The sequence below is a fragment of the Pelmatolapia mariae genome, linkage group LG18 (assembly GCF_036321145.2).
Source record: "Pelmatolapia mariae isolate MD_Pm_ZW linkage group LG18, Pm_UMD_F_2, whole genome shotgun sequence".
Classification (NCBI taxonomy): Eukaryota; Metazoa; Chordata; class Actinopteri; order Cichliformes; family Cichlidae; genus Pelmatolapia; species Pelmatolapia mariae.
Genome location: NC_086243.1, coordinates 19,995,149 through 20,006,123, shown reverse-complemented (window position 1 = coordinate 20,006,123; position 10,975 = coordinate 19,995,149). Strand labels below are relative to the sequence as shown.

The 10,975-nt window shown below is 39.7% G+C and overlaps 1 protein-coding gene across 1 annotated transcript in view; it reads left to right on the top strand.

Moving 5' to 3' along the window:
• Positions 1-1,449: 1,449 nt before the first annotated feature.
• LOC134617073 (corticotropin-releasing factor receptor 2) overlaps positions 1,450-10,975 on the top strand; it is a 38,991-nt gene continuing 29,465 nt past the window's right edge. The window contains exons 1-2 of the mRNA XM_063462239.1: positions 1,450-1,644; positions 1,775-1,894. Coding sequence (XP_063318309.1) covers positions 1,524-1,644; positions 1,775-1,894 — 241 coding nt within the window. The 5' untranslated portion in view covers positions 1,450-1,523. The remainder of the gene's footprint in view (positions 1,645-1,774; positions 1,895-10,975) is intronic.

Sequence of the window (10,975 nt, the reverse complement as noted above, 5' to 3'; positions counted from 1 at the left end):
AGTCTTCAAAGAGACTACCCTCTACTGCACCATGGCATTTGTTTAAATGCTTCCGGTTTTGTGAATGGGAAAAAATGTATCAGGTGCACATTTGGAGCTGACAAGATATGTTCACAAAAACCCTCTGCTGAGGTGGGTGGTTGGCTTCCAAGTGTCAGACTTTAATGCCAGAGATACAGCTTTTCTGCTACTAGGAGCACATTTGGTTCTTTCACAGTCCTCGGGTAACCTCTTAACGATTCACAGGAGGAGACAACCCAAATCCAGGACACCAGGGGCAAGTAAAAGTCCAGAAATCCAAAGATTAATGATCACAGCAAGGGTCAAACACAAGATAACCAGAGCAGACAAGGGGAAAGCAGAAAGGGCACGTATTCTGAAAATCTGGGGACACAACAATGAAAACAAACTTGAAGGGGTACTGGCTGAATCACAGGTCAGGGAGCTTGTATGTCCTTTTGCATGCAGACAAAGCCAAAAAAACAAACAAAAAAAAACAGGAGAGAAAAGAACCAAGAAATTACTAGAAGGCTTGAATATAAGGAGTACAAGCATCTAGTTGGAGAGTCAGGTTTAAGTATACTGCCTTATATGGTGACTCCATTACATAATAGGTTAAGGATGGTGTGCAAAAGTGACAGAAAACAAATCAGTTGAACTTAATTCAGTTGAATTCAATCTTCAATTAGTTGTATTTATATAGTGCCAAATCACAGCATCTCCTCAAGGTGCTTTATATTTCAAGGTGAAGACAATAATGGAAAAAGTAAAGCAAAAACACATAAGAACTACAGATTTCAAAATAAAACAGGAAATGATAACAGCAATCCAAATCAAAAATTAAACTTGGTTATGTCCAAACATTCCAGATTAAGCTCTGCATCATCTTAAAGAGTACTGACAGAGACCCCAGCGTTGTGTCCTTAAAGTGCTATTTAGAAACAAAAGCCAAAGGAGCCGACGTCATCACCGAGTCTAATTATTGTACGACATACAATCAGCTTTTCAGCTTCCTGCCCTGAAAACGTCCGTTTTCTATTTGCATACAGAAAAAAGGGCTCCATGATACAAATATAAAATCAATAACTGAACCCAATATTCTTCTTGCTGCTTTCTGTTCTGTTCTGTTTCTTTCCCTTCCATTCAAGTTTCACTCGCAACAACAGGTAACCTGGCTGTACATTTCATTCTAAATCTCTCCCACACACGCTACTTTGCATTTCAAACGCAGCGACTTTTCCCTTATAAATAAACATGACAGGTGGGTAGCAGGTGTGAAATGTCAGAGTAACAAGGCTCATGATCCGGTCAGTGCGGTGTGACGGCTGTCTTTCACGTGGAGGGATGAGCGGATCCGCGGCTCTGATTGGCCAGGCGCGCGCTCCCCAGAAGGAGCGCCGGGCTCTCTACTTGTCATTACGGTTGCACCGATTCACATGCCCACGAACACGGCTGGGCACGGCAGTGTGCCTATCTCCTCTCGGACTTGCACATTATTCAGACCTAAAGTGGCGGCGCGCACTATGGATGCTACTGTTTATGAGATCATATTTGGAGAGCTCGGGGACCTAAATTGTAGTTTAATAGAGGCTTTCCAGGACACTTTTTTGGCAAATGCTTCATTGTCACTGCTGAGCACTGATGGTAAGGCGAAATTGCTTCATTCTCCTTCCTCGGTATTGAGATGTTTTGCTGTTACATCTTAAAAATAGAAAGCTAAGCGTCGACCTTTATTTTTATTTTATTTTATTTTATTATGTTTCCCCTCTAAAAGGTTTATATTGCAACGCCACAACCGATGAGATTGGAACCTGCTGGCCGCGGAGCAGCACTGGCAGGATTGTAGAAAGACCTTGCCCTGAGTACATTAATGGGGTGAAGTACAACACAACGAGTAAGTCTTTCCATCGTGGAAAAAAGTTCCTTAACGTGTCATTGTGTGTGAAACTGTGGAGCATTTTGTGGAAAACTGTTTAGTCAGTTGTGGAAAAAGAAATAGCGCAAAGCAAATGAGCGCAACATTAGCAAGTGCGTTAATTACAGCAAGACTTCATGAAAAAAATGATTTGTGCTGCAAACAACCGCCCGTTAATATAAGCAATAACAAACAAATCCAGCAGCTTAATGATCTCTCATTTAGCCCACCGTCTTATGAATTTTCATTTCTACCCTAATTAGATAATTTTTCCAAAGGCTTATTAGTACCCCCCTTCTGTTCACAAGTAAAGCGGCATAGACAGTGAATCAGTGATCATTATTAAACCTCCTGTTACAGGAACAGCTGCTTAAGAATGTGCGTGTGTGCTTTTCACTTAAAGGGCAAATACACCTAAAATCGCTCAAATCTCTGCTTCTGTAAGCTACTTACATGTATGTGAGGGCATCTCTTGGTTTGATTTTACTTGAGTGGGAATTTTGTTTGTTCCAATAGACAGCTGGACAATTTGGCATCGCACTGGTGTTCCAGTATCAGCAGAGAGAGAGAGAGGGAGAGCGAGCGAGCAAGGTGATCTGCTGTAAAATTGAGACTGACTGCCCATTAGAACTATTGTTATTACTGTTATCATAGCAGCACACTCTAGTGTCCAAAATAAGAGAGGATATGAAACAATGAAAGCCTCCATTAGGAGGAGGTTTGTGGTGGATGGATGGGTCTACTAAACATTGGACCTTAATCCTAGGCTGCTTTCTTTAAAAATCTCCTTATCTTAAACAAGTGTTCATACAATAAGCCTAAAAATAAGTATTGATGTTTTTCTAGTTAAAACAATTGCCAAAGTCAATATTCACATGCTCGACTTCTAACAGTGAGACTGGGGTTTGAGATTTGTCTGGTGTGACCAAACAATGGACCCTATGGACGCCTTCCACTTGGGCTGTATCATACAATATAAAACAACATAATATATAAAACTTTAATGTGCAAAAAGTGCCATATTGTGATATCACTGCTATAGCAATGGTTATTGTGCATATTCCTTATTGCGCAAAACAACAAGACACGCCCAGACATTTAGTAAAATGGGAGATATTTGAACATCTTCCAACAAAGCACAATACTTAGGAAAGTATTTTTCATCACTTGAGGTGAAAACACACCATGAAATCCAAGGAGGCCCAAAAATGGTATAACTGAGCATCATTGAAGCACTCGCGAGCCTCACTCCCTATGACAGGAAGCACAAATGGTAGAAGTTACCAGTGCTGCTTCATATTTTTTGGGCAAGTATATGTAATAATATAATGTCAATTGAAATGGTGGAAAAACAGGACATTAAGCAAATTGCTTGACCTAAGTAACAACATCCCAGGTAGAAAATGTTTTCAGCTTCAGTTTTATTGTGCTGGTTGCTGATGAGTTACAAGTTACTTTAATAATTGCTCAAAAGTATCAAATAACTGTGTGTCCCCACAATCCAAATGCAAACCACCAGGTTCCTTTTACACTTACATTTGTCTTATGCTGCATCACTGAATATAATGCTGTGCCACTACCATTGCACTGTGATATTTCTGCTGCTGGGGGCACCTTGTTTCAGTAGAATCACACTTTGAATGAGATCGTCTGTCATCGATGACAGCAGCTCACTGGAAATGAAGGACAGTAAATGTCCATTATTTTGTTTGCACAAATACACAGTGCTGCCGGCAAGCTGCAATCTCAGATAAAACATTGTTGAGGATTATTTCTCTATATCATCAGAAATATAATTCTTGCAGATGTCTTTGAAATATCATGATACAATTTTTAGGCGCCCACCCCCATCCCTACCTGCGTGTCCTGGGTGTCACCCTGGATCACTCAGATATTAACACAGCTCCTGTAGGCTACTTATCTCCAAAATGCAACTCTAGTTCATAAGAGCTTGCGGAAATGACTTATCTGGTCAATTTCTTTGGGGGGAGGGTGGGTGTGGGATTTCAGAATAATACTTTTCACTTTGCTTCTGATTTCAACAATACGCTAAGAGGATGGTTTTAATCTGCTGGCTTGACAGGCTGAGCAGTTTCCAAACTAATCTGTGTCAGCCAACAGTTTAGCTAAGAGCTGAGAACAGCATATCACAACTCCGCCACCCCAGCACTGTCACCTTATGTAACTCCTGTGTTAGTCATAAGGCTGATGAACTTGTTGCTGAGAAAACAGCACCATTCGTTTCACAAAATAACTGACCTGCACCAAGTGTGAGTGTCCAGAGTGTCCAAATCTGGATTTTTCATTTAACACTACTGTTATCTCTGTAATAGACTCAGGTGTAGTGTCATTACCCACCAAACCTCTGATACACACCCACAATCAACTGCTGTCTGATCACCTTTGATTCAACTTTGCTCTGCTGCTGCTTAGTATTAGCTGAACACGGCTGTTGGTTTGATCCACCAGTGTGAAAAGCATACCGAAAAGCATTGAGACACCTTGTCCAATGAAGGTTTAGTTGATAGCACCCTGGTGAGTCAATATTACATTTTTATCAGGCTCAGGTTTAGATATTGAGGCTGTAATATACTGACTGAACTGTGTGAAGAGTTTCCCTTTAGATAATAGGAGAAGTACAAAGAACTGTACAGCTGCTGTTTCCTGCATCACCCAGGAGTGAATGAATACAGCAATCAAACAGTAAATAAAATATTATTTGAATGTTTGTCTCAAACATATGTGCAGTTCAGAAATTAGATAGAAGAGATGACAGATTTTTCGCCCTCGTGTGAAAAAGTTGATGAGTAAGTTAATTACAGGGATTGGTTCTTGTGACAGCAGAGATTACAGGTTTTATTCTTTCACTGTCACCAACATTTATAATTACATGGATTGTTATATTTTTAACACAGATCTGACATGTGACATGTGCAGCTAATAAGCTTTGAAATGCTTGGATTATCTTAGCTATGTAAACAAATCTTTTTCTTTCTCCCTGTCATATCAGGAAATAGACTTTCAGTTTTTTAGGATGTCAAACATGCAACAATAAATGCATTGTTTTAAGTCAGACTATTAAAGAAGCCAAAGCAGAATATTTAATAGATTGCGGTTCGACACAGCAGGGAGGCCATTACAAAACTCTTCACAACTGATAGCTTAACCGCAGGATTCTGCGTGTTTTCACAGCAAAGTGATGTGACACCAGAGACAATGTAGGTGATTATTCTGCTCCTCCTAGGTCACATTAGCAGCCCTCATTTGCATTCAGGAAAAAAAAATACAAATTTTAAACCACAAAATAGGTCAGACTAAGAATAGAAGTAGGCCCTAACATCCCATGAGCAGGTGTTAATTAAAACAATGCAAAAAAATTAACTCGGTGTGAAAATGCAGCGCAGCAATTTGTAAACTGAAGCCAAACAAGATGCGTTTCTAAGCCAATCACTTCGACCACATGCCTAACAACAGCCATTTGCCCAGCATATATCCAAGAGCCAGATATTTCATGCTTCTGTACAAGCCTGCATATTAGAAATGAATGACCCTGGGTATTTTAAGGCAAATCCCTTGCGGTTTGTACTCCCAGTTGTTGAACAGTACAAGATATAAATGCCACGTCTTGCTTGAAACCGTGTAGGTTTTCTGTGGTGCTTTCAAATGAGCAGCTGAGCAAGTATAAAGTAAAAATGTTGCGATTCTTTGACAAAAATTAGAAGTTTAAGAGGCTTAACGGGGCAGTTCAGGTAAGTAGCTATAAATTCTTTTCCATTTCATCTGGCTTGTATAAATATTAATGTCTGCGCAGAGTGACTTAAGAGCATTTATGCATTTTTAAACTTTCCTCTGTTCATGTTTTTTTTCTTGCAGCACATTTATTCGTTCCTCTGGTTTACATGAAATGAAAATCGCCACCGTTGGGCCACAGTTGTTAGATACGGTCTGCTTTCTAACTACTATATGATGTGCTCTCTATCAAGCCTCAGGCAAAACAAGCTGTCCAAAGCAGTACTGAAGAGTGGCACTAGTGCTGAAGTATTAGTTTTGGAAGATAAATAAAAAATGTGTGACCTGTATGCTTTCTCTGTTCACCCAGAGCATAACTTTAATTATTCAGTGAATCGCTCCTATTGTTCTTGTAAATTCACCTCCTCCCAGTGAGTGTGTGTTCATTCTCACATAGGCGACATCCTGTTAGCACATAATGTACCATCCTAGTCAACACAAATCAAAATCAGGGCAGCTGTTTCTACAATAGAGCTCTATTGATTCTCTTATCAGGATTAATAAAGTCTGAGACATATCAGTGCTGCTCCGTGTATCTGGTTCAGGCTGACAGCGGAGAGAGTGAAGCTGATGTAGTGTTGCATGTTGGGGGATACAGCTTGTCTCTTTATTTTAAATCACAGCTAATTCTGTACCTCGTCTTCTGGAGGCAAACATGACACTAATATAAGGTGGTGGATAAACATAGACAGGCATTGTTAGTAATTATGAAACTGGTATTAGCACAGTTTTTTTTGTAGATGTTCCCTATTAAAAATTGTTTAAGAGCCTATGATGGCAGACGGACCCATGAGCACAAGTCTTAAAATGTAGAGCAGATTCTCAGGAGGACTGGTTGTGTGACTAGGAATGTGTAAAAGAAATCCTGCCTTATTTGTTAAAAGCTTACTCACTGCACAGCATGACCAAATGACTCGCTGAAGTTTAATGACAGTTTAAATGACTATAGTGGCTGTTTTGCATCTTCTTGTCTGTGAGCTGTCATGTCCCCACACGGAGAAGAATTAATATGAAACTCGTTTTCCTTCCTCCTAAAGCTGTGAGAAGAAATTGGAGAAAATTACATGTGGACAGTCAACGCTCATTGTTGCATTCACTTATTTAGGTGTTCCCAAATCACAAAATGTCTTATTGTGACACTTATCTTACTGATGCAATCTACCTCATGTGCATTTTCTCATGCTGAGAAACATGCACATGCGTCTGCCGCAACTTGTGCTATTTTTTCTTTGCTCAATCTGATGACGGCACCACAGGTCTCTGCAAAATACCTCTCCTACTGCGAATCTAGCCCTTTGAAACCTTTGATCCCCTTCTCCACGGTGAGACTGAGTAAGAGGTTCAATCAGCAAATTCAGGACAGTATGTGTTGCAAACATTTCACTAGCCATTGCACACCAAGTCCCAGAGGGGGTCCAATCAGCACCAGCCTCCGCTGGCTGCACTCACCACTGGCTCCCACACCACAGATGACACACTAAAGTACCGGAGACATTTTGAAGCTACCAAATAATACAAATATCTGCAAAGAATGTCATGATTATTTATTATGGTTTATTTTCTTTTCATTCCTACTTCTGTGTTCACTTGTAAATCCAAGTCCTCCTTCCAAACATTTTCATTTTATCATTTCAGACCAAATGACACATTTACATCCATATCTCCTGAAAACTGCATTCGTTTTAGTGTTGCACTTGTGTCTCGATAGATGCCTCAAATTAATTTTCCACCCTCATCTTCCCCACTCTATCTCAAAGTGGCGTTTTCACACATCCAAACTCAGACGATGGACCGGCTTTCTTGTTAAAAAAGTCTTAAAATCTCAGTACCTGTTAACAGAGGTAACAGTTTTCTCAGTTGTATACCACTGAGACTCCTGCAGTGCAGCTGCCACCCATGAAAAATTGTCAGTTAACCTTGCATCTTTCTTACGGTCTCCTCCTGGAGATGCATCTCCCTGTTGTTCATAACTGTCATCACACTCTGAATTGCGAGCCAGCTTTTGTTCGTTACTTACTATTTTGAGCCATGCATGCGTACGTGCAAGAATAACTAGCTACTGGGGTATCAGGGATGTTCATTTTTGGATTCTTATTTTACCGTTGCTGTCCAAAGTGAGAAAATGACCATATGTCTGAAATCAAAGAGAAGTGTGCAGCACTGCTGAATACATCAAAGGAAAATCGGTCACATATCTCATATCTAGGGCTTTTTTTTTTTTTACAAATTTCCTCGATGTTAAATCCCCCAGGACTGAGGCGGGTATATGCCATATGATTACACCTTTGATCATATAGGACTAAGGTTCATAAATACCTTTATCTTTAAAAACATTTTTCTTTTAGCTAAAGCTTCATATTGAAGAGTGAAAATCTTATGGCTTGACTGGAATATTTTTTCTTTTTTCTCCCCACAAATCAAAACATGTGGTTAATTTTTTACAAAAAAACAAAATAAAAGATTTTTTCTATATTGACACCAGTATATATAATCTTAATCTAAGCTTAACATTTCAAAATTGTAAACACTGTATTGTGGGACCAAGAGCAACAGTGTTTCCTCCAAAACATATTGGATTTTATACAAAATCAGCCTCAACATTAAAGCAAATACACCCACATGTGGCTGAAACAGCTGTTACCTGTCAGCGCTGTATGCTGGCAGCAGATCCTTCTGGTCCTATTTATGGCTGTGCAATTAATCAAATTTTCATTTGAATTACAATTTCACCTTCCACTGATTATTAATGTGAGGTAGCCTGTGTGTAATGATGTTGAATACCTCTGATTTCAGTATTGACCAAAGCAACTGTCGTGGTTTTTGCCATAACAGTCGTATAGTTTGCAGGCTTCATCATAACGGAAATTTCTGAGTAAATGCCTTGAGCTCTTTGTTTTGTTTCTTGAGGCAGTCCTAATTTTTTTGCAAATTGTGGTGTGCAGTGGGAAAGCACCTTCTGTCAGGGAGCGGTGTTGCAGCGTTTGGTGCGGGTGCTTGGTCCGCATCAGTGTTTCGCTTGCTGATGAATGTCAACAACCAGAACATTGCACTGTTACAAGATTATAAATGGGATTTAATTCAGCTGTCAGTGATTTTAATGTTGTGACTGTTCTGTGCACAATTTTGCATGTGGAAAACAGAGACTGAAGAGTTAAAACTCAAAGACTACAGGACCAAGACTCGATTGTGGCAACGGTCAGACTGAAAAGCCATTTTTGTTATTTCAATAAGCAGCTATAAACAAGACTTTGGTAAGGTTGTTATAAAATGTGGCCATACTTGCATACTTTTCATTTTTGTACTGTGGGGTAATGTTCTCACTATCCTCCTCATGCCGTCTCTGTTTCCCTGAGGGACATAGTCTTAGTACGTGGCTTTTTGCTAATTTTCTCTCACCAGCTGGCTTCAGTGCAGCTGCTGAGGGTTGAAAGTTTGACAGCAAACAGGCACAAAAATGTTTGCATTTGCAGTTATAGCTAATATGTCAAGAGGGCATGGAGAGAAGCAGGAAAGCTTAAGAGCCACAGCTGTGAGTAAAAGATTACCCAGTATCTCTTCCTTGGGCTCTGCTGGCTTGTCTGCTTCAGTGGTCATTACTCAAGGCTTTTTAAGCGATTCAGTCGTATGTGCTAAACAAGAGGAGACACTCTGACAACCCTACCCAATCTCTCTTTCATAGCAAATGTTCATTATGTGGTACTTATAAGGCATGCCCAGTGAAGCTACTACTTGTGATTTTATGAAAGCTGAAAGTTGATTGTGCATTTATTACTTACTTATCGTCAACTTCTAGCACTCTAGCAACACCTCTCTGGTCTCCACTTCTCAGATGTGAGTATTTGCTGGTTTCCTCAGTCTTCTGATGTTGAACTGATTAGCTCTGCCCTTTTCCCAGCAATAAACAGCCACGAATAATAACGCTCACCGGCCTTTGACATGTTCTCAAACAGAAGTGGTCAGATGCTTCCTTTATTTTTCTCTTCCCTTAACCTTCCAAATCTGTATATTCAGTTATGAAGCAAAACAAACAAACGAAAATCTTCACTTGAAGGAATGGTAATGGTTGTAGGCGCTCTGTCTCCCTCCTGGTGTGTGTGTGAAAATTAAACAAAATATGTCCTCTTCTCTCATGTTCAACTGAGAAAAGCCGGTTCTTTAAACTTTAAAGTCGGACTGAAAAAATGATCCCAAGCACTGAGCACATTTGAAAAGAACATATGGTACGGGGAATAAACAAGTTAGACTTAATACTCACCACATTCAGTATGCACCGATGTGATCATTCTCATTAGCTCAATTCTGAAATTCATTGAAGCGTCTAAAGTGAAGTAGAGTGGCAGTCATAGATCCTCTCTTCCTCCCTTCATAAGCGATTCATTCTTCAACTTGTCAGTACTGTGTACAATCGACTTGTTCGACATGATGAACCTTACAGAAGTGCTCAGTAACCTTCAGTTGCCTGCTATTACCTACTCCGAGCTCTTTGCTTTGCTTCGCCTTAAAACTAAATGAGCTGTTCGTCATGCAGAAACTTTATAAGCTTGCTCAGCCACTGTTTCCCTCTTAGAAACAGTGTTATCTGACCAGGTCGCCAAGCCAGTGAAGCAGCTGATTTGTTACAGGCAGATAATAAATAGAAAGTATTAATCTCTGATGATGATGGGTGACACTGCAATAAAACAAGCACCAAAATAAGCACTACTTTTTCTCTCATTTGTTATACATGTCAGCGGCTCCAAGCAATCTGAACTCAGGGACAATTGAAATTATTGACAAGAACTAAAGATGCCAATAATGCCTTGACAGAACAATACAGATTTTGATTAATAAAAGAAAACAGACCATTTCTTTCACTAGCAGGACTAAGCATTCACAGCCTGTTATTAGGCACAATAAGGCTTAATGGTAAAAGCTAATATTACCCTACAAATATTCATAAATGTAAACTCAGATGACTGTATCACCAGCATCATTATTCATTGTATCTGGGTGGGGGTGAAAAAAATCAGAGCAATACATGAAATATATTTTAAAGTTCTGTCTGGACTAAAGTAGGAAACTGAGCAACCTTTCCATAAAAAAATTATTAAATGTCAGTTTTCTGTTTGCATAATTCTGTTTCTTCAAGATGAAATATACAGTAAAGTGCAAAAGCCTTGAGCCCACAGTACAGAAATGATGGCAAACACACTGTCAGTGCAGTAAAAGCATACCTGGATAGAAAAACACAGACACACACAATGGAAATACTGTTACTCGTGGATTAGCCTA